The sequence below is a fragment of the Trachurus trachurus genome, assembly GCF_905171665.1.
Source record: "Trachurus trachurus genome assembly, chromosome: 3".
NCBI lineage: Eukaryota > Metazoa > Chordata > Actinopteri > Carangiformes > Carangidae > Trachurus > Trachurus trachurus.
This window is the reverse complement of record NC_139893.1, coordinates 26,557,224-26,581,709: the sequence shown is the minus strand read 5'-3', so window position 1 is coordinate 26,581,709 and position 24,486 is coordinate 26,557,224. Positions and strand designations below refer to the sequence as shown.

At 38.5% G+C, this 24,486-nt stretch overlaps 2 protein-coding genes across 2 annotated transcripts in view; both read left to right on the top strand.

Annotated features, from left to right (window-relative positions):
• Positions 1–7,735, top strand: part of LOC311008147 (mucin-5B-like) — a gene marked incomplete at both ends in the record, with an annotated part of 40,842 nt that extends 33,107 nt beyond the window's left edge. Inside the window, 17 exons of the mRNA XM_084001582.1 lie at positions 1,421–1,581; positions 1,775–2,022; positions 2,186–2,369; positions 2,608–2,803; positions 3,119–3,297; positions 3,394–3,463; positions 3,574–3,704; positions 3,993–4,027; positions 4,131–4,299; positions 4,418–4,513; positions 4,613–4,656; positions 5,083–5,202; positions 5,814–5,912; positions 6,122–6,250; positions 6,557–6,596; positions 7,223–7,346; positions 7,510–7,735. Of these exons, the coding sequence (XP_083857708.1) occupies positions 1,421–1,581; positions 1,775–2,022; positions 2,186–2,369; positions 2,608–2,803; positions 3,119–3,297; positions 3,394–3,463; positions 3,574–3,704; positions 3,993–4,027; positions 4,131–4,299; positions 4,418–4,513; positions 4,613–4,656; positions 5,083–5,202; positions 5,814–5,912; positions 6,122–6,250; positions 6,557–6,596; positions 7,223–7,346; positions 7,510–7,735 (2,251 nt within the window). The remainder of the gene's footprint in view (positions 1–1,420; positions 1,582–1,774; positions 2,023–2,185; positions 2,370–2,607; positions 2,804–3,118; positions 3,298–3,393; positions 3,464–3,573; positions 3,705–3,992; positions 4,028–4,130; positions 4,300–4,417; positions 4,514–4,612; positions 4,657–5,082; positions 5,203–5,813; positions 5,913–6,121; positions 6,251–6,556; positions 6,597–7,222; positions 7,347–7,509) is intronic.
• An 8,633-nt stretch (positions 7,736–16,368) lies between these two features.
• The window catches only part of LOC311008146 (mucin-2-like), a gene marked incomplete at both ends in the record, with an annotated part of 38,939 nt that continues 30,821 nt past the window's right edge, over positions 16,369–24,486 (top strand). Inside the window, 12 exons of the mRNA XM_084001581.1 lie at positions 16,369–16,444; positions 16,980–17,238; positions 19,737–19,851; positions 20,665–20,749; positions 21,402–21,508; positions 21,891–22,101; positions 22,194–22,319; positions 22,429–22,546; positions 23,327–23,465; positions 23,640–23,750; positions 23,925–23,994; positions 24,312–24,449. Coding sequence (XP_083857707.1) covers positions 16,369–16,444; positions 16,980–17,238; positions 19,737–19,851; positions 20,665–20,749; positions 21,402–21,508; positions 21,891–22,101; positions 22,194–22,319; positions 22,429–22,546; positions 23,327–23,465; positions 23,640–23,750; positions 23,925–23,994; positions 24,312–24,449 — 1,555 coding nt within the window. The remainder of the gene's footprint in view (positions 16,445–16,979; positions 17,239–19,736; positions 19,852–20,664; positions 20,750–21,401; positions 21,509–21,890; positions 22,102–22,193; positions 22,320–22,428; positions 22,547–23,326; positions 23,466–23,639; positions 23,751–23,924; positions 23,995–24,311; positions 24,450–24,486) is intronic.

Below are 24,486 nucleotides of genomic sequence, written 5' to 3'. Positions count from 1 at the left end.
CTATGAAGTACGGTTCAAATGTTGCATGTGTCGAGGACCCACAACTCCTATCACAGTTTCTACTACAACGCCAAAGATCAGTACAGCTACAACCACACCTTCCACCACCACTGAAACAACTACAACCCAGTCACCACCAACTCCTACTTCAACCACCACACCTTCCACCACTACTGAAACAACTACAACCCAGTCACCACCAACTACTACTTCAACCACTACACCTTCTCCGACCACAGAAACAAGTACGCCTCAGCCACCGTCAACCACTATTTCAATCACTACATCCTCAATCACAACTGAAATAATAACAACAACAAGGCCCCAACCAACTACAACTTCACCTTGCCCTAGTGGGCAAAATATGACATGTGATTGGTCAGATTGGATGGATCTTGGTAAACCCACACAAGGACCTAGTGGTGGTGAAGACGAGTCCATCCAGAAAATTAACTCTACTGGTCATCACATTTGCTCTGATCCAAGTGAAGTCGAGTGCAGAGCTGTTCTTTACCCAGATCTAACCTTGTCAGAGGTGGGGCAAGTTGTGACTTGTAACAAAAATGTGGGTCTCATATGCCACAATGATCAACAAGGACTCAGAGGAGACTGTTTTGACTATGAAATACGGTTCAAATGCTGCATGTGTCGAGGAGGACCCACAACTCCTATCACAATTTCTACTACGACACCAAAGATCATTACACCCACAACCACAACTGAAATAAGTACAAATCAGCCCTCTTCTACAACTCATGCTTTTAGTCCCTCAACTGACGCAGTTGTTACAGGAGGAACTCCTACACCTCCACCTTCTTCCACAGCACACTTAATATGCCACTGCTTCCATAATGGCACAACGTTCCCTCCTGGTAAGTTCTGATGGATCTTGCTATGTTTTAAATCTACAGTTGACTTTCACATTGACTTGATTTCAAACTAGATAATGAACTGACAATTTAAGTATATAATTCATGTAGTGTCAAGTTCAAAGTACTATTGGACATAAGAATATACCCAGTAATTTAAATACAATTTGATTAAAATTTCCACCATGTGCAGATATGAATCTTAATATGATGAGATACATGATGTCACAACAATATGTGTTTTATTTTCAGGATCCGTTGTCTACAATGTGACAGACCATGATGGCTACTGTTATGTAGGGTATTGCAATGACAGTTGTCATGTGGTTCCTCAACATCACCCCTGTGGTTCAGACTGTCTTGATTTAACTCCTCCAAGAAAGGTATTCTTTTATCTCTTTTAAGTGCATTTTTTTTTTTTTACTTTTTATGTGTATTGTTAAACAATTCTGCAACCCTTAAACTGCTAGTGTTTACTGCTATCATTTATCATAAATTATTTACAATCATATGTTTTGTCTTCAATGATTGCCCCCACAGAATGGTGAAAGTTGGAAAGTAGATAACTGTATTGTGGCAACATGTGAAAATGGCAATGTGACTTACAACGAAACACAATGTCCGACTCAAGAGCCTCCAGTTTGTGTTAATAACTACCCTCCTATTGACGTAATGGATGGTGATGAATGCTGCTCCCATAAAGAATGCCAATGTAAGTCATTTCAGCTGACCTTGTTGCTAGTTCACAAAATTATCCAGTTAAAGATAGATATATTTTAGCTGTGGCAGTGTTTTTTCTTTTGTCTTGTCGTAGTTGCATAGTTTTACATTTCCTCATTTCAACAGTGGTTGTGTATCATTTGGCATTAGATGACTTGAAACTTTGTTCATTATATCTTATGAAGGTGTCTGCTACGGTTGGGGAGACCCACATTATGTCACCTTCGATGGAACATACTATGAATTTCAAGGCAACTGTTCCTACTGGCTGGTGAAGGAAATCTTGCCCCAATACAACTTCAGTGTGATGACTGATAACTACTTCTGTGGTGACATTGAAGGCTTGTCATGTCCTCACTCGATCACTGTCTTCTACAATAGTTACAAGATCTCTATTACACAGAAGGAAATCAATGGCACTGTCACAAACCAGGTAAACAAATGGCATAATTAACATTCTACATTTTTAATTCAAACTCTTGTCACCTGTTTTGCCTTTAATGCTTCCTCTGGTTTGGACTTGTGTGTGCAGCAGACCCAAGGCAAAAATCATAAAAGTTTATTTGTCACATTAATATGATAATGCTTTTTTTCAGGTTTCTGTAAATGACAAACCAGTGAGTCCTGCATACCAGAATACTCACTTCCGTTTAACCACCACTGGTATAACCACAGTGCTCGTCATCCCTAAAATTCATGCCAAGGTCACCTTCTCAGGGCTCACATTCAGTATCTACCTGCCAAATAGCATGTTTGGCGGCAACACAGAGGGACAGTGTGGTGAGTCCTGCAACAGAGAATAACAGAACACTACTGTTTCTAGACCTTACCTGACATAAGCTGATAAATGACATGTATACACACATTAGTAGAGTATTTGTGCTGACACTCAGCAGAACAAATATATGTATTTTGTACCCATTTTCACAACAAAACTTAAGTATAACTAATGTTTCAGCAGGAAAACAGAAGTGCTCGAGCTGTGTTGAGGTTTTACTAATGATGAGGATTTCTCTAGGTACATGCACCAACAACCGAACAGATGACTGCAGGTTGCCAGATGGCAAAATTGATCCTTCATGTCCTCATATGGCGCACGAATGGCATACTAACAACAGTCACTGTGACCCTCCAATTAAACCCACACCAACACCTAAACCTGTACCAACACCTGCCCCCTGCGACACTTCCATCTGTGAAATCATCAGTAGCAGGTAGGACACACAGGGAAATATGAGAATTGAGAGGTTGCACCACTCAACATCAGGTTCTGACATTGCTTAGTTTTGGTATAAAATGTATTTAATGTATTGTAATGTAAAATGTATTGTAAATGTAATATTAGTATTATTATTTTTTAAATCTTTGATTCAATTATTTGTTATTATAAACCCAGACATTAATTAGAAATTATTTGTGCAATGCTGCACTTCCACAAATATCAACTTATGTGTACATAATGTGTAAAGATGTAGCCTACTGAGTTTGTATCCAGTCGTCATACTGACAGTAAATCCCATCTTCCACAGTGTGTTTGAAGCTTGCCACAACATTGTTGACTACCATCCATTTATCGTGGCCTGTGAATTTGATACCTGCCACATGCACATTCATCGCATTGGCTGCACAAGCTTACAAACATATGCTGATGCTTGTGCTGAGGCTGGAGTATGTATTGACTGGAGGAGCTCCACCAAAGGACTCTGTGGTATGCTAAATTATGAAATGTTTACCACTATCACATGCTTAGTGCACAGGCCTCAATAAATCCCATCATGGTCATTCTCTTTCTATCCCTCAATAGAATACAAATGTCCAAGTTCCAAAGTGTATGAAGCCTGTGGACCTCAGGTGGAGCCGACCTGCGATTCCTGGTACAGCACTTCACTTCACATCACATTGTTGTATCTCATTACAATCAATTATTATCCATTAATTTATTGATTTCACTCGCATACAACACTTAATGTTGTTATCTCTGCAGGTATAACGAGAAATTTATCTATGCCATCAATGAGTTCAGTGCCATGACAAATGTGATGCTGGAGGGCTGTTTCTGTCCCAATGGCACTCACCTTCTCTCATCCAGCTCAGATGAATGTGTGCCCACCTGTGGTAAGTAAATACAAATACAAATTGCAATGTCTTTAAAGTCAAAATTCCATAAATAAAAGTTTTAAAGGGCATTAAGTTTGCACCTGATCTTAAACCAAAAATTAATGTTGGCAGCTGATGACAATGTGTTGATGTGTCCTTGGCTTATTTTTGTTTTTGAAATAACTGATACTTATGTCAATGGCCTAAGGAATATGAATACAGTTTTAAAGGTTGATATTAATGCTTGTTATAAGAAAATCCAGTTAACCAGAGATCTAATGACAAATCATTTTTTTCTCATTATAGAAATTTGTCGGCTGGAAAATGGAAAATGGGCAAAGGTAAATAATTTATCCATAATGCCATAACGCCATAATCTTCTGACAGACATGTAATTTCTTATATTGCTTCCCTGGCTCAATTCTACACACATTGTGTCCTCAGGCCAACGACTCATGGACAGAGGGCTGTAAGGAGTGTGTATGTGAGGAGGACACACTGCAGGTCACCTGCCGCAAGATTTCCTGTCCAACACTGCCACCCCTTAACTGTGACCAAGAGGGTCAGATCAAGGTCACAGACACTTCCTGCTGTTGTCCAAAGGAGAAGTGTGGTAAGTGAGCATCGATAATGAAACACTATCACAATGTAATTGGGTGACAGTGACTATTCTCAGGTGTTAAATGCTGATATCAATGCCCCCCATGTGATCCATGATTGTCTTTGAACAGAGTGTGATGTGAAGCTGTGCCCCTCTGTGCCATCCTGCCCTCCTGGCTTAAATCTAACCATCACCTTGGGAGTCTGCTGTTTTGAGTACTCCTGCAGTAAGTTTGCTCATGTGTAACTGCATGACCAGGTGTCAGTTGTGCCACTGCTACAGTTGTTGCAGCATTCATTCACTGACTGCTGTTTTTTCTCTGCAGCGAGCAATCCACACGTGTGTGTTTTCAACAACAGTGAATATCAGGTGAGATCTCACATCTGCAACACAACACAATACAGAGAGTGTAGTTTAACACATAGACAATGAGGCATATAAAAACACATATGTGGAAAATTATGAAGTCCATTGCAAATTGGAACAATGTCATAGTATGGTCTACTCTGTATGGTAATGTATGCACTCTTATATTGTATACATATGTTGTTAATTTACATAAGTGGCTTCCCACAATTAAAAAAAAAATGATTTTTTCGATATGTGCTATTTTCAAGGAATAAACAAAGCAAAAAAGCAAAATTAAATTTAAACAAGCATGGTTTGTTGCAACATGTCATAACAAAAGAGTAATCATAGAGATAGTTTTGCTATATGCATATTATTATTATTATTATTATTATTATGAGTATCTGTATCTGTATCTGTGCTGATCTTTGCACTCTGTCCATCAAGGTTGGTCACGTTGTGCCCAAGAACCCATGTGAGGACTGCATCTGTACTAAACAGGCAGACACCAACAGCGTTGCGCACATACAATGCCACCCTAAACCATGTGACACACACTGCCCCCTGGTAAGAATATTTTTATTGACAAGCTCATCCGTTGACTGCGTTGTTTTTCAATCATGTTTTTTTTTCAGTGACATGTGTTTTGCACTGTCATTGGAAGTAACTACTGTAGACATAATGTATGTCACAAAAAACATTTGGGTTTGAGAGGAGTAAGAGGGGATGGAGAGGGAGGGGGGACAGAAAGAGAGACCATCAACAGCAGTATAAACTGATTTGTTAGTTGTAACAGTGACAATAATATTATACCCAGTTATAGCCTATAGCAATAGTGACACCGTATGTGCTGTTTGTCATTTACTGTTATATCCTCAGCACTAATAGGTCAATACATAGATAAATAGTAGAAATAATATGTAAGTCTAATTAATAAGTGTGTGGTGAGAGAGGGACAGAGACCTTTATGTGCCATGGGGACACCCAAACAGTTCTAAAGCAGCATGACTAAGAGATGGACTCACCTGATTCGGCTCCAACCATCACCAGAATACTCATGTCACCTATGCTTTCAAATCCACCATCACATATTGTCAAATATTTTCACCTTGAGTTTTTGCTGGTTTAATGTTATCAAGTTTTGTTTATACACTGAGTTTGTTTGGGTCTGTTTTTAGGGTTATGAATACCAGAACGTCCCAGGGCAGTGCTGCGGAAAATGTGTCCAAACAAGCTGTGTTATCACGCTGTTGGCCAACAACACACACACATTAAAGGTTTGTATGTTTCAATATACTGTATGTATTAAGTAAGAGAGGAGGTGGTTATGTTTTATCAATCTGCTGCATTTTTTAATACAGTAATGGTGCTACCAATTTTATTAAATTCACTGTGATGCCGTGTACTGTGAGGCCACAATATAAACAGATGTTACAGATGAAAATGTGGTAGTGGCTCTGATGCAACTTGTTGTGTTACTCTTCAGCCTGGCAACATCTGGACCCCCCCTGGGAACCCCTGTATTAAGTATGAGTGTGTGAAGATCGGTAACCAGTTCATCACCATCGAAGCCAAGACCGTGTGTCCTCACTTTGACCCTGACGAATGCATACCGGTAGAGTTTACACACACATGGAGAGACAGACACTCACTCACACACACACACACACACACACACACACACACACACACACACACACACACACACACACACACACACACACACACACACACACACACACACAAATCATCACTCACGTGGCTTCTCAAATAATGGAAGCTTTGACACATTAATTCATGTCTCAGGTGAAGGTTTAGAGATGCAGGTAAAGAATGATGTGAGAACACTGCCACCTGCTGGCTAATGTGACCTCTGTCTGCACAATGAAACAGCACTGATGTAAATGTGTGTCTCCTACAGGGAACAGAGACCACTACGCCAAACGGATGCTGCCGTGTCTGTATGTATAACGCATATACAAAGACTTATTTAGATATAAGTGCATGCAAAGTAAAAAATATGAAAATGAAAATATTTATGAAATCTAATAGAAATACATCTATTGACATGCATATAGCCTATGCAAATATGTAGGTTTATGTGTGTGATTCTATTCTACACATGTTTTATGTATATTCATCCAATCCCAAATTCTGTCAGTATATGTTGATATCATATACAGTACGTTTTTACAGGAAGTTTTATATATAAGCTGTTTAGTAAGCAAAATATATCACCATTTATATAGTTGCAGTTCATCAGAAATAAAGGCATAAATTAATCATACTATTGGTATAATGTCATAACAGTCATCACTGTTGGTATAGGGACATGCATGAGATGCATTACAATTCTTTATGGCTACATTCATTGTATCATTGGTACAAGACCCTCTTCAGGTGTATATTGGTATTCGATTGAGCCAGTTTACTTAGCTTGGACAGGTTCTTACTGCTGGGTTAAATTGTACTTGGACTTGTTTTGAAATAGAAAAAACAGAAACTGTAGTTGTGTTTGTGCATGATCAGAGTAAATCAGGTCGATCAAGATATTATTCACTCACAATGTTTCTCCCTGATGCCTCAGGTATACCAAAGGGTCCTCCATGCAACATGTCCACCAAAGCGATGTACCTGTATAGTCAGGGCTGCCAGTCCAAAGAGCGTGTGAACGTCACATCTTGTAGTGGAGCATGCGGGACCTCTACCTTGTGAGTCACCATCATTTTATTTTCTTCATCATCAGTGTCATGAAAAACCCCCCATCCTTAAGTGTAAAAACTGTTGAACATCATTGTCCAAATGCATCAAAACTAAAATGACAGATTTTTAAAAGGTGTTTTTCTCAATCCCTGTGTCCCTCTCTCCCCTCAGCTACTCCGCCAGAATGAAATCCTTGCAGCACTCCTGCTCCTGTTGCCAGGAGGTGTCCACGTCCAAGAAGCAGATCCAGCTCTCCTGCCCTGACAACAAGGAGATCACCTACACCTACATCCACATCGATGCCTGCGCGTGCCTCAAGACGGACTGCTCTGCACCAGGCCACAGCAGCATGGCATCCACTTCGTCCGGCATTAAGTCACGCCGACGCAGGAGATGAGGCAAACAAACAGGGCCACTGCTTGGAGCAACTGAATAATCATAACTGATTCAGCATCAACTTTTCCTCTATTTATGTCTACTGTATTAGAATGCTATAGTTTTAGTTTGACAAGCTTGTAAACCAACAGAGATATTATTAATAAAGATCATACTGTCGCTGCAGATTGAGTTTGTCTCTGTCTTGGTTTCTTATAGGGTATGTAAAAATGCAAATATGACTGATCTGGACACTCTGTCCTCCAGAAATAATTTAATTTAAACAGCAGTAAAATCAAATATTCATAATAAACATACAGTACATTCATCCACTGCTGGGAAAACTTATTCCCAAGAAACAATGGTCCCTGTTCAGTCACCCCAGGGTCACCTGAGGTCAACCTCTACATCTCACCTGAACTTGAGAAGTGATCCCTGACTAACTACCTATGACTACAGTGTATAGGTGTGTCTAATCCACTTTGTAACCTCTGTTCAAGAATTCAATATAAACTGCATTTGCGTGTGTTTAGTCGGCTGTGGTAACATTGAACATTTGTCTGCAGCCCATCAATCAAACAGCTGTGTGAGAAGTGGCCACATCCTGCTCTCAGTTTACCTCCCTGCCCCACGTGTGAGATAAAAGTCTTATAGAAAGATCACGGCAAAGCTGCGATGAAAGCAAAGAGTCGCAGGCAAACACTCCTAGTGTGCAACAGTGCCTTTGGGCAAGGCGGTACCACACAGCACACATCCCCGAGTCAGATCTTTCACAGGTTAAGGGTGGAGAGGAAAGGTATTCATAGGAGTCTTGGTAAACAAGGATGTTTACTTAATTTAACATTTATCTAACCAGATACGTCAATGAAAGCAAATTATCGTCACCAAACCTCTCTACACCACAAGGATTTAAATACATAAGCAATTAGCAGAACTGACCGTGAGGCTTGCGAAAGATTTACATTAATCATTCAGTACACATCTCAACAATTCCTATATTTACTGAGAAGGAGCCAGATAGAAGTTACTTAAGGATATGTTGAGTAAGAACAATACATTCAAGCACATTTACAGCCACAACATGTGTTATCATTATACAGATATATCTAACTTGATCTAAATTTAACTTTAGTTATTTCACACACATGAAAGTAACGCCATATATGTCCAGAGGATGTACAGTACATACTGTTTGAACAATATATTGAGTTTGTGTCCTACCCACTGCTCTCTCCCTAACATTCCTGTCTTTCTCTCACTGTCAGGATGAAGACAAAAATCTCTGGAAATATCGCTTTCAAAAAAACTATGGAAAAACATAACAGTGTATATATGAACACTATCCTATATGTCAGGCCACCAAAAACCAGCATGTATGTTGACATGCATATGTTGTGCACATGTTTGACTTTTGAACCCCCACAAAAATGTTCTACTTCATAGCCCCCAGACACACATGATTTAAAATCTAAATTGAAATTTTAACCTGTCATAAAATTAAGCAATCATAGCCAAGTGAAAACATCATCTAAAATAATAATTTGTCAAAAGTGAATTTAGTCAGCAACAGGACTGTGCCCAAAATCACCCCATCATAGTACACTTTCTATCGATTGCCTGCCATTTTATTTATATCTAATGTCTTCTTAATTTCCCATTCCTACTATCAACTACTACTACTTCTACTACTTTGTATGAACATTGAACATAACAAAGCATGAGAATGAAAGTGACACCACAACTTCTTAATCTTAATATAACAAATAAACAAACAGTGCTGCTGATACTGGCTCACATCAGACCAAAGAAGAATGACCTTGTAGAAGTGTTTCTGGCAGTCTGGATGTTGTCATCTGGATCTAAGCAGTATGAGTTATGACCCAAAATTAATGAAAAGTAAATATGTTTGCTGTTGCCACTGGAGAGCCTTGAGGCACCTGTGGAGCCCCTTTTAAATGTTCTGGAGAAAATGACTCGTACACCGCAGAAGTGGTGATTAACAGCTGGAATGTATGATATTGTCTTGAACTTTTAATGAGTGATTCAATCGAGTCAATCAATTGAGGTGCAGTTGCTCCCTGAACTCAGAATAGAGTATATTGTATTGTTTATTGTTTATTGTATTCTTTGGATCCCCATTAGTCTACATAATGATGCAGACTATTCTTCCTGGGGTCCACATTAAATCAAACACTTATTCCAACAATACAGTGTTTGAACCAAAAATTACATAAAATCATTTGTCCTGAATATATAAACAAGATTATAGAAATGCATATTAAGTAGTACAATGTAAATAAGTTAACATGATCAAGAGGAATAATATAGCTTTTTACATGATTATCAAATAGTTACATGATTATAGAAGAGTGTACATGAGATAACCTAAAGCATAACTGTTCAATGCAGGTGTACTAACATAATAATAATAATAATTTTATTTGTAGAGCACCTTTCAAAACAAAGTTACAAGGTGCTTAACAATAAAACGATTGGTGCAGATTAAAATACATAACAATAAAACAACATTAAAATACAGGAATACAAAATAAAAACTAAAAGAGTCACAACAATAGTAAAAGAGAATCAGTTTAAGAAGGCCAAACGATAAAAGTGGGTTTTAAGAAGTGATTTAAAAGAGGACACTGAGTCTGCCTGCCTGAGATCCCCAGGCGGGGCATTCCAGAGCCGAGGGGCCCGGGCAGCGGATCAAGCGAGTTTTGGGAACATGTAAGAGGGCCCTACCAGAGGACCTCAGGCTCCGGTCTGGCTCATAGGGGGTCAACATGTCTACAATATAGGCAGGAGCCAGACCGTTTAAGGCTTTAAAAACAAGTAGTAAAATCTTAAAATCAATTCTAAAACTCACAGGTAACCAGTGAAGAACTGCAAGGATTGGTGTGATGTGGTCGCTTCTTTTGGTACCTGTTAAAAACCTGGCAGCTGCATTTTGGATAGACTGTAGTCTCTGAATGTTGCGTTTACTAATACCAGAATACAGAGCATTACAATAATCTAGCCTGGAAAAAATGAAGGCGTGGATGACCTTTTCTAAATCAGTATGGGAAAGGAAGGGTTTAATTTTGGTCAACTGTCTTAGCTGTGAGAAACAGGACTGCAGCACCTTGGTAACCTGAGTATCAAATGAGAGTTTGGAATCAAAGAAGACACCCAGGTTACGGGCCTCTTTGTGAACGCTGTTGGACAGAGCACCCAGACTAGAAGAGAGAAATACAGTGCTCGTGCTGGAGCCAGCAGGGGAGACAATGAGCACTTCTGACTTTGTGTCATTCAACTGCAAAAAGTTGCTAGACATCCATTCTTTGATGTCAGCAAGACAAGACGTTATGCGAGACATATCAGAACAGCCAGGTTTTAAAGGTACATACACCTGGGTATCATCAGCATAACAATGAAAATTGACATCATACTTCTCAATAATTTTCCCAAGGGGTAGGATGTAGATTGTAAATAGGAGGGGTCCTAAAATGGACCCCTGCGGGACCCCGCAAACAAGAGGAGCCCTAGAGGAGGAGGAGTCCCCAAGCATGACGGAGAAGGACCTATTAGAAAGGTATGAAGTAAGCCAGTCAAGCGCCACATCACTGATTCCAACCAAATTTTTCAGACGGCTAATCAAGATACCATGATCCACCGTATCGAAAGCTGAGCTGAGGTCAAGGAGAATTAAAATCGAGTACTGGCCTGAATCACTTGTGAGCAGTAGGTCATTAGAAACCTTGACCAAAGCTGTCTCGGTACTGTGTAGGGAGTGGAAGCCGGATTGAATTTTTTCAAAGAGCTGATTATTGTTCATAAAAGAAATTTGTTTGCTTAAAAACAGTTTTTTCTAAAATCTTAGATAAGAAAGGGAGCTTTGAAATAGGTCTAAAATTACTTAAAACAGAAGGATCAAGGGATGGCTTCTTTAAAAGGGGGTGAACGATAGCATGTTTAAAATTTAATGGGAAGATACCGGAGGTGAGAGACGAATTAATAATAGCTAAAATATCCGGACCAACCGTCTGAAAGACTGATTTTAAAAACCAGGTAGGAATGCAGTCAGAGGAGCATTGCTTGAATTCAACTTGACATGATTATTGCAACATAATATTATGACGAAACACAGCTTCTCTCAGTTTCATTTTAAAACTGGACATTCCAGTGGTTGTGATCAAGTGTGAGGGGATACTGTTCCAGTGAGCTACAGCTCTATACATAACTGACCTTTTGAGTGCTGATATTAATTGGATAAAGATAATGATAAAAAATATAAATAAAGATAAATATATTCAAATACAAGATAAACATGTACACATAATACATTTTTAGAACACCTTATGCAATAATAGTAAAATAGAATTTTGTGTTGAGGCTATAGTCCTCACTTCAGGCGACCCCGGATCGAATCCTGCGCCGAGCTGCCCTGTCCTGCGTGTCATCACTCCCCTCTCTGCCTCCCATTTCCTGTCTCTCTCAACTATCCTGTCATTAAAGGCAAAAAATCCTCCCAAAATATATATACTGTATATATATATATATATATATATATATATATATATATATATATATATATATATATATATATATATATATAAAAAGATTGCACTCTCATATTAGGCTACTTATATAAGTAAAATAAATTATTATCAATCATTATGGAGCTCATGTCAGATGAGTATCAGTCCACTTGTCTTTTGGTTCTGAGTGTCTGACTCTCGGAGATACAAGTTGAACAAGTGTTTAATGGCCAAAGGCAGGAGTGACTTCCTGTGGTACTCAACAGCATCCAGTCACACCAATGTCCATTTTCAAACCATTGGCTTTACCAGTCATCTTTGCATGTAAATGTGTCCATCTCTGAGAAGACATAATTTTGTCCTTTACTTGTGTAGCATAGTCGAGTAGGAAGCTGAATAATTTTGTAACATGTTGACACATCATGATAACCATGATGATTGACCCTATTGACACAGTTAATTTAATTACATTCAGCAGAGCAGAAGTCCTAATGACACAACACAAACACTGGAGGTGATAAAACAGAGGAGAGTTTTTATTAAAGATGCACCACAGGATGCATATCCTGGACTGAGCTTAACTTAGTCACCTTGGCTTATTTACGCAGGCCTCTGACATCAACACAAACCCAACAATCCTTCTCCTCCTTAGAGCAACACAACGCCATGTTTACATCTGAACAATGCATCATATTGTGTTCGATTCCCAGAAGTGACTGAGTGACAGGTGTGGACTGCTGCATGTTGACATGTCTTACACACTGAATAAGCCATCAGCTCTGACTTTTGTTAACTGGTAATGGTTTGCTTAATCACTGAGACAAAAACAGGACTCCAACAGTGCAGTGGGGTTGTGTTAAAATTGCAGGCACAGCCGTGACTAAGCTTTCCCAACTTAAAGGTTACGTTTTCTGCCCGAGCCTGTGACTAATCCGACATCAGGCTCAGGCAGGGGTGAGCCGGGGTTGAAGTCAGATGAGGGAGTAAGTTATTTGGCTATCTAAAGGTAATTTGGACAGAATGTGCACAGGGTCAGGTCAGGTCGGGCTTTAGTTGTACTTTTTGCTGGATGTATAATAATATAAAGATGATAACATTCAGACGTAGATAAGGTCTGGTTGTCTTAGTCCACTTCATTCCCAATATTACTTAAACAATGTGAGGTTTGAACACCACAACACCCCCTTACATGAACTCCCATGGTTCTGGTCATGTAGATCTTCTCCTCTACTATCACAGCCACATTAAAGATGTCCAAAGGAAAGGCACTGCAGAGGCCCCTTGTGAGCAATACAGATCCCAGCCTGCATTCCTGTCATTATTACATTGAGGGTTTCTCCAAGAGGTTGAAAACAAACAAAGACATGTATTGATGTAAGTATTGATATGACAATCACAGGGTAATAAAAGATCTATAATTAACTCCTTTAGAGCTTTTGTCTGTCAGAGACAGGAAGTGGGGAGGCAGAGAGAGAGGGGGAATGACATGCAGCATGAAGGGCCACCTGAGTCGGGATTCGATACAGGGCCGGCTGCAGTGAGGACTATAGCCTCTGTAGGCCTATATGGGGCGCCTGCTCTACCAAATGAGCTAAACAACACTCCCATCCAAATGTTTTTTTTATCATGTACTGAAGGTGACCTCTTACATAGTCTTTCAAATGGATTTTAAATTCAGCTTGGGTTTGAAAAGTTTTCAAATAGTTTTCATAAATTCAAACATTGCATCAAATAATGTCCACAACGCTCTTTGTAATTCTGCCCTTTTCCATTAGAGGAGAATGCACAAAACGTACATTTCCACTTCATGAACTTGACATGCGTGTCATCTGCACGCACGCACACACACACACACACACACACACACACACACACACACACACACACACACACACACACACACACACACACACACAAAGAATCACACATTTTATCAAAAAGCAATGCATTGCAAATGATAAAATACAAAATTTTGGATTTTTATCTTCTACAGGTATAAATCTGGTGTTAGTTACGGTAAGCTAGCTAAGTAACACCTGTGTTATGAGGAGGTGGAGGGGGTGGGGCATGTAGCGCTACCTTAAAAGGCCCAGGACCATGACCAACAGCCATGTTTAAAAACTTAACCACTTGATAAAACATTGATATTTTTATGCATTCTATTAAAAAGTCAAAGGAAAAAGCCTTAATGTTGGTTTTCTCCAAATATACAGATGTTGGTCCAGCTCTGTGCCTACATCCATGGCCAGGTTAAAGGTGGAACAAAAATGCAGTAACTCACCAGCAACAAACTCAAAGCACAGTAAATCACCACAATTTCTTTCTAGCCTGCACTTTATTTACCTCAACTTACATGTAAGTGAAACTTGTGTCAGCGCTGTCAGCCAAAGTCTGCCCCCTGTATTAGTCCTTTCACTGACTGTTATCCTCTCCAATTGGGGAAGTAGCATCTTTCACTCTGTTGTGGCCGTGGAACCAGGTGTACAGTATGCAAGGACAAGAGAAAACGGTAAGTATGGATCTGACTTTTTTTGCCATCTGTAAAAATGGTAGGCCTTTACTTTAGTTTCTTCTAATTTAAGTAGCAGTCTTAACACTGTAACAATTTCGGTTTAAAAGCCTGCTGCAAATTTTCACCAGTGCCTTTACTGTGAAACATTCTGAGGCGTACCATATGCAACAACAGCTGGAAAAGGATTAAAAGACAACAAAGCTAATTGGATCAGAATTAATGAATCATGTACTTACAATTAGTAATCCAGAACGACAAAGTGAAATGCCTTGACTGAAATATATTTAAAAAAAAATCAATGATAATATTAATTAATATGAATACATTGCGCATTATATTGTACATTATATTACACATTATTACATAGAGTTATTTGGTAGAGCTGGTTACTTAATCGCACATGGGTAAATTCTATTCAAAAGTGTTGGCCTAATGCCTCCCAGAGGACAAGATGATAAACAGAAAATTATACAATCTAACTTAGTAGAGAGAAGTGAGATGTCTGTTTCATTTGGTCAATGAATGAAATGATATCTCATTATCAATGGTACAGAGGAAATTAAAAAAAAAAAAAAAAAAGATAATGTGAGTCACTTATTTTTCCATGATCTAAATGGGCTAAAAAAAAAAAAAAAAGTTGAGGCCCTCTTAACTCACTGTGTCTATGGCAAGGTCATGGTCAGGGTTATTTTTGTTTAATTAATGTTATGTTGTATTTTATTTCTAACATTTAATGTATCTTGATATCATTGGTCTTTATGTTCCATCTCATTTAGCATGAATGCTTTCAACATGTTTTTTATGCTTGCATTGAACTCTACCCACACCAGTACCTACATCTTTACATTAGGTGTAAGGTCAGTAATTTCTAAGAAAAGGTTTACTGAAGCTCTGACTATAACTAACAAAAACACACTTAACAGTCTTGTTAAAGTGGTGAGAAAGAGTCCAGCTCACCAACTTATGTAGGTGGTCAAAAAGGGGTACTCTCTTCCAAAGTGCCTCGATCATCTTCTTTATACATAGTTTGAACTCCTACCCTAGGCCAGCATAAACAGTAAAGGACAGTATAAAGTGTGCTTTCATGGTGGATGATCTCTTGTGGGGCACAAAAATCCTTACGGGGACAGTAAACATACATACAGTACCTTTTGAATCTTTTGAACCTTTGAGTCATCAAATGTAGTTGCTCAATATGAGTTTTGTAGAGTTATGTTAAACGCACTAACAATATGGAAAACAACAAGGCCTCAAACTATTTTCTGAAAATAGATTAACATAATATAATGTAATATTCAATTTCAACAAAAATGACATATAAGTGGAAAATGTGTTTTTCATAGCATCCTGTGAGTTGTACCTCATCAGCTAGAAGTGACCTTGTGCACAGTGTCAGGTATTATTTATTACAATGTAAATGTCACAGACAACATAATGTAGAGTAAAGGAGGGATGAGTGGAACTGCCTTATACACACACACATTCTCTCTCTCTCTCTCTCTCTCGCTCTCTCTCTCTCTCTCACCTGAAGGAACCAGTGTGGCTCCACCTTGGCCGACAGGTTATAAAGGGATTCTTCCACCAGGTGAGACCTCTCATACTGGGTCAGTCCTCAGGATCAACATGGGGACTATAGGACTCCAAGCCACAATATGTCTCATCTACCTGATGCTGCTGATCGGCTCACTCACTCAGACCGGTGAGTGATGTGCTATTTGCTTAATCACACTCAAAAAACAAACAAACTATAATTGATTGATAGCTGCTTAATTACATTTATATAATGTCAATTGTAAATTTCTTTTTGCATTTGTATCTTATCATAAAACACCGTAGAGGTTTCATAGGTTTGTTTCATACAAACATACAGTATATTTAACATCAAGTCATAATGGATTTTGCAGTTTACATAAAATAGTGGTTATTTTGGCAAATGTTGTTTGAACCTTATTCAGAAGATATTTCGACATTGAATGCAGTGTGAGATATCTGCATTAGGGAATTTGTTTTAAGCATCATAGGGGTCAATGACGTGTCAGAAAAAGCTGACACATAGCCTACTTTCTTTGTAAATTGATAATCAATACATAATTATTTCTTGTCTTTACAGTAACCATCACTCCATCTCCAAACACACTGACGCTGAGTTCAGGTAACCGAGGCAAATGCCTACAAAATATTCAACTTTCAATTTCAGTTCAAAATTATGTTCTAACATGTTTATCATGTTGCAGCCAACACATCTCACATCGGCCGTGTGTGCACAACTTGGGGAAACTATCACTGGAAGACCTTTGATGGAAATTTCTTCCAGCTGGCCTCCACCTGCAACCATGTCTTGGTCTCGCAGTGTAAGGGAAGCTTTGAAAATTTTAACATCCAGATGAGGCGTAAGAAAGTCGACAACATCCCCACCATCAGCAGCATCGTCATGAAGCTGGAAGGCTCTGTGGTGGAGCTCTCTGGCAAGGTGGTGGTTGTCAATGGCAAGACGTAAGTTCAGTTTGTTATTTAAGTCACAATTATTAGTTTGACAAAAACAAAACAAGTAGGCTATAAGGCTAAGTTTTGTTTAAGTTGACCTTGAGATTCTTTAATCCATTTCCACTGCCTTTTGGGTCCTTGCATCTTTTTTAAGCACATATTGCCTCTGTTCATTTAACTATACTACTATGAAAAACTTACAGACTTTTATTAGAAGCTATCTGGGTGATTATTCAAATAACTCTGGTGATAGACGGTTTTGAATAAAAATTGAAAAATCCATATAGCACCAACATCAACACCATTGGGTGTCATAAAGACGAGTTTTGACTTTAATGAGCTTAATAAAAAAATGTTATATTAGAAATTGAATATTTCATTAATACCCGAGGGGAAATAAGGTTATGGCAAAGTTGCTCCAAGCAAAGCCTAATATGAAGTGAATAATCTATAAAGATATAGGCTAGTATATAAAAAAGATATAAACACTAACCCTATAAACAAATATACAAGATAGATAAAGTACAAAAAAAAATGTAAAAATAAAAAATAAAAAAGAATGGGAAAAAAAGTGGACTGTACCATTTCTGAACCAAACATTAGTTGGAATGTTCCATAACGTCCATGCTCCCGTGCGATGTTAGCCGTAGACATGGTATTACCATATCTATGGGTATTACAGGTAAACGGAGCTAGTAGACCGCAGAGCGATGTTATATCTATCGCTCTGGTAGACCGTAATTGTAGTAGCTAACCTGTGCAATACACGCTACTTTCTTACCTCCCAGAGTCTCTGCATTATGTTTTAATTTAATGCCAATGTTAGCTAGTATCTTACATCGTAGCTAAGTTAACTACTTCCTTTGCTACTTGGCTTGGTGTTTCATTAGGAATATAAAATGTCATTTTCTATCTAGGGGAGACCGGGGGCAATTGTAACAGGGGGCAATTGTAACATTTTAAATTGCACCAATCAGAAATGAGATACAACCATGAAATTCATTATGCACTTGTTTTTTGATGTTCCCTCTCTGCCTACCAAAGGAAAAACTTATATCTCATGCATTTCTGATTTTATCTGACATGACTCATTTTTGAGGTGTGAAAGTAAAAATTTTCATCATCGGTATTTTTCTCATTCCTTCTTAACCTTTAATGTCTAATAATTGAAACACATCCAGTTTTGTTGACAATTTTGTTGGCTATCATTTGCTATATTTGTCATATGTTAACTTTGTTGTTTGTTGCCAGCAGGCAGCTTTTTATCATGGGTGGTGAATCGGGGGCAATTGTAACGCCCTGTTACAATTGCCCCCGACACCATCAAAATTATGTCCAGTTCAGTAACACCCTCAAATTAGATGATTTCCCCCCCTTTATAATGTAGAAAAGTGCTATATTAATTTATATATTTACCTTTGTTGTATATTAAAGTTAAAATATAGTTTTGATGACTATTCTGATAACTCTGTCAAAAAGCTAGCGAGCAGGCAAGCAGGGTAGCTTTAAATAATAGCTTAGTATTGAAACTAATTCAAAAACTGGTTGTAACTATTTATTTATGTAGCCTATTTATTTATTTCAGAGCGGCAACTATTATTCAATGAATTGATCGACAAAAAATTGATCTGCAATGATTTCAAATAATCAGTTCAAGCTACTTTTAAGCAAAAATGTCATAAATTCACTGGTTTCAGCTTCCTAAATATGAATATTTTCTGGTTTTCATACTTTTATATGATAATAAAAATTGATTATCTCTGTATTCTGGACTATAAGTTGACAAAAGAAGACATTTTGAAAACTAATCATGGCCTCCGGGGTCTTGAGATGGACTTCTTGATCTTAACGGTTCACTAATAACTGTTCTTACCAGTAGACAAGTGTTTTTTATATATGTTCAATTGATATTAAATGGTATTAACTATGTCTACATTCTTGGGAGTTTACTTTGGTCCTTGGTATTGATATAAAGGTATAAAGTATGTTGTTACAATTGCCCCCGTATGTGTTACAATCACCCCCGCACGTGGGGGCGATTGTAACATTTGACTTCTTGGTGTTTGAATCAATATTGTGACTCAAACATTTTTTGTAAAAACATTTAATTACTGTTAACAAGTAGAACATAGATAGAGGATTCCTACATAAAAAAAATATCCAAATAGCTCAAGTGGTTTTTGAGTTATGACATCAAAACCAAAAACTGTTACAATTGCCCCCGGTCTCCCCTAATACTAACTGTAATAGGTCTAGATCAGAGATCAATTTTGAAGTCCATTTGTCACTCTTTTTTTTATAGTGTTTCTTTGGGTTGTTGTTTTTTTTCACATTGACCACTATCATTAGCACTTTGAGCTAGAATAAAGTTCTGTTAAATCAACAACATGCTGTGAAAGCAAATGGCATTCACAGTCACAGAGTTATCATTTCCTCTTCTGTGTGTCAGCTGCCCCTCACTTTACATATCAACTCTTTACATATCTCAACTTTTTTTATTGCTGCAGGGTGACTTTGCCGTTAGTGGCCTTCGGGGTGACTGTGAAGGGGACCAGTTCAAGTATCACTGTCGAAGCTAAGCTTGGACTCACAGTCATATGGAACATGGATGACTCACTGGATGTATGAACCACACCCTCACACATGCACACACATCTTGTCCTCACTTCTGTGTCAGTGTTGATTTTCATACTGTAAACACACCGACAAAGTTACACATTGTGACCCAGCTGTAAACAACTCAACAGGATCTCCTGCTCTACAGCTCCAGGAGCCTGTCCCTGAACATGCTTGTTGTGCATGCGAATGTGTACAAAGGGACACGCTCACTCTCAAGCTGTTTTACTGGTTTTAATTGAAAGGCTGATGTTATCTTATCATGAATATATTGAACATATCTTTCTAACAAGGCTGCTGCAACTCAGTGAGATATTGGTGTCATTTGGTTGACCAATCACAGTTGTTGGCAAACCATTGTACCACTGGAGGCATCAGTATGTGCTTTCAACAGGCTATGGATGAGTCTGAATAAAAGGCAAATATGTTTGCCACAGATTCCTACCACTCTTCAAATAAAGAATCGGAGCTACTCTCATGTGTAGGTGTCAATTCCTCAGTGCCTGAAGCAATACAAATACAAATGTTCCTTTTTACCATGACTAATTAAATAATACCTTTGCTTTCTGTCAATAAATCATTCTTGGCTACTGAAGCACCATGGTAAAAATCCCTAACAAATCCCTAAAGATATCTATGGATCTATGGATATATAGCCGATATTCAACAGAACATGTAATCTCAGAAAATTTTAGGACATCTTTGATCTTAAAAGTGTCAATCTTAATAATGAGCTCAAATCTTATAAGGGTTAGGGTTACATAACATTACTTAACATAATAACACCTATTAATAACTATCTTTTATTTGTGTCTACAGATTGAAATGGATGACAAATACCAGGGCCAGACCTGTGGACTGTGCGGAAACTTTGACGGCACAGCCAATGACTTGATGAAAGACGGTAACACTTTTTTCAGTATTATGGGGGATAACGCACTTTAGTTCCTTTTTCATGTTTCCATTTAACTCTGAAAAGAACAAATTTCACTCAGTAAGCATATTGTGATGAAGTGAGTTTACATAACAAAAAAATTGGCCATGGTATTTGTATATAATTAATTAATGATTTACATCCGCTTTCAGAGAATGTAATTACATTTGCTATAATTTAGCGATTTAAAGTTGCTACTATTAGTTCCTGTTCTGAAGATCTGTTGCAGACATTTTATTTATGGGCCTTCTCTTCTCTCTGTGGAAGGTCGTGATTTCTATTTTAACCTATTTAGGTTGGTGAAGTTAAATATGTTATAAATTGCTCTTCTTTATCTGTACATGTATCCATCCAGGAATGTGCAATTCATTTTTTTTTACACATTCATTTTCATTCATCTCTCAAATCTTGTATTTGTCAGTAACTGTTTTTTTGTGCTATATCAAACAACACAGTCATAGTGGAAGTTCAACCTGTATTACACTCACCAATATTAAACTAACCCTTGTATGCAGCTGCCTGAAAGTTTGACCTTAGGGTACAAAACAGAAGCCAGTGTTAAGTGTTAGTTAACACATGATAACAATGAGCACTGTTGTGTGTCGACTCTGCTCTGCTGCAGGAGCTCTGCTGTCTGTGGCAGACTACGCTGAAACGTACGAGGTGAACGGGCCAACAGAGAGCTGTGAGGAGCCTGACACGTTGCCCACCCTGAGCTGTGGTGATGAGGTGACTCTTCATCACAATCAACAAAATAATAGAATATTAACTATTTGGTTTGTCAAGTGGTCAATTTTTGTATTTTTTCCTTCATGCAAACTTATTTCTGCTGGTAGATCCGCATTAAAGGTTGTGTTGCAATAGTCAAAGCTGAACACTCTGAAAAAGTTGGAATATTTCTAACATGAAAATCTTCATTTCACCAAGGTGTTGTAAGACTGTGACCTCTTAATGATTATTTTCAAGTATGAAAGCAAAATTTACACTTTTTACACAACTCACCTTCCACTCATCAAACATATTGACCATTAATTCAACTAGCACATTTCTAAAGTTAGAGACAGAGTGACCAGTAAATGTTATGATTTTGTTTTGTTCTTGTTTTCTGTAGAAATTCTGTGACCAGATTTTCAACAGCGCTCCATTCAGCAGCTGCCAAAACCTTCTGGATGTGGAGTCCTTCACCAAAGCCTGTGTGGCTGATAAGTGTATCGCTGTAGACAACAGCCACTCATTTCTCTGCAAAACCATTTCCGAGTTCTCCAGAGAGTGTGTCCATGCAGGCGGCAAGCCCCCGCAGTGGAGGAACGAGACCTTTTGCTGTAAGAGTGCTAATATGTAAATATGACAAAACATAATGGAGTTGTCCTACCTCTGAATTACAGACAGGTAACAGAGCTGTTTGTCTTCACAGACCAGGAGTGTCCATACAACATGGAGTTCTTGGAGTGTAGTAATTCATGTCCTGACAGCTGCTCCACTCCTCAGGCCAGTGAAACTTGTGACACCCATTGCCGTGATGGCTGCAGCTGCCCCGCCGGTACTCACACATCATTACGCTATATATGACATACGCAACCGCATACTCAATCTAATCTATGTCCCATGCACGGTCATAAAACATGTTACTTCATATTATTTCTCCTCAGGGACGGTCTTTGATGACATCAGTAACACTGGCTGTATTGCACTGAAAGAGTGTCCATGTATGCACAACAACAAAGTCTACAAGTGTGGAGAGTCGTACTCATACAGCTGTAGATCCTGGTAAGATGAGGACCTTTATTCAAATGTATCAAACAAAACTGCTGTAAATCAAGGTTTTCATGAATAAGGTTCCTCTGAAATTGCTTTTTACTTCAACATGTTCTCTACACAATATTTAATATGATCATATATTTGATGACGAAATTAGTTACAGTTTATTTGAGTTCTGATTTCTGAGTAAAATTATTAGAAGTAATTGATAATAGTCTGCTCACATAACAGAGGAAACAACTAAATGGTTTTACAACATTGGGGTCAGACTACATCTATAGGCCCTCAGAGAATTTTTCTATGTTTGTTTCTTCCTTTCTGTTTGTTTTGTTTCTCGTAAACCACTCAGTAAGCAACAGTTAAACACATTCAATTCAAATGAAGCCATTTATACTCTGGGCTGGGTCTGGACCTGACTGAAACAGCTGTTCAGGGGCTGGCGCCGTACATGCTGTCTATTAGTACTGCAGGATTCCTGTCTCTGGTTCAGTTTGTCCCAGAAGTGAAAGCAAAGGAAGGAAAACTTTAATTACTCATCGATAGCTGCTGACTCCCAGCTTTTCTGTTTAAGGTGTAACAGGGAGGGAAATAGGTCCTTCCTAGAGACTGGTGGATGCAGGTGTCATATTGTAGAATTCCCCCTTTTGTTGTTATAACTAAAATTTGAAACTTTCTAAAAATGTAATTAAATACATCTTACTCCTTGATGTGTTTTGTTACGCATATTCAAAGCAATGAGAGCATGTATGTAAAGGAAAAATCTGTGTGTGTGTGTTTGTGTACTGACAGTCTGTGTGAGAGCGGTCAGTGGAAGTGTACAGAGGAGAACTGTCCAGGAACCTGCTCTGTGGAGGGCGGAGCTCACATCAACACCTTTGATGGAAAGTTCTACACATTTCATGGGGATTGCTCCTATGTTCTGGCAAAGGTAAAGGTTGTCATCTGCCTCTCAATGGTCACACCAGGGTTTTACCATTACATTTCATACCAGAAGCATGCATTGATAAACTAATCTGCTTTACATCATGAGACATGTAGAATATGAATATGCAACATGAGATGTTTGAGTCTGTCCAAATGTTTGTCCCAATGTGTGTTGCAGGAAACTAGTGGCTTTCAATACACTGTGCTGGCGGACCTGGTCAAGTGTGGTCTGGCGGACAGCAGGACGTGCCTCAGGGCTGTAACTCTGGCTTTACACAGCAATTCTCTGGTAAGTTTCAGACTCCTGCTGTTTGGAGCGCATTATTAGTGTTTCCTGATTAATGGCTTACCTCACCTTCACCAAGCCGGGTCAAAGTTTTAATCACACTCATTAATTATTTGGAAATTATTTGGAAAAACTGGATTCATGTTCATCGTGATCTAAAATGTGTCTTTCTGACAGGTTGTGAAAGTCCAGGCTTCAGGACAAGTCTACGTGAATCAGATTCTTTCTCAGCTTCCACTGTTTACATGTGAGTTACGTCAAATCATGTAACAGAACAAACCGTGTGCTAGAAAAACAGTCATTAGTCATTCAATTCACCATCCATGTGCAACAACAAATCAAATACAAAACTGTACAATGTTATCTTATCTTAGTTTAGGCTCTAAACCATTTACTCAAGTGCTGGATATTAACACACTTGAGGAGTTTTTGATTTGTATTGACATAATATAGCAGCACAGTGGTACAGCACTGTTATACCTCACATTCAGACCGAAACAACAACCGCGGACCTAGAAATTTTATGTTAATTTTTTTTTTTTTGCTCTTTTCTGCTCACTGCAGCGGATCTGAGTGCTTTCAAACCATCATCCTTCTACATCCTTATAAGCACTAAGGTGGGCATACAAGTAATGGTGCAGCTGTCCCCTGTGATGCAGGTCTTCATTACAGCTGACGCCTCACTCAAAGGAACCACCTCTGGTATGCTGTCATATGATTACTTCAGTGTCCCCCTTCC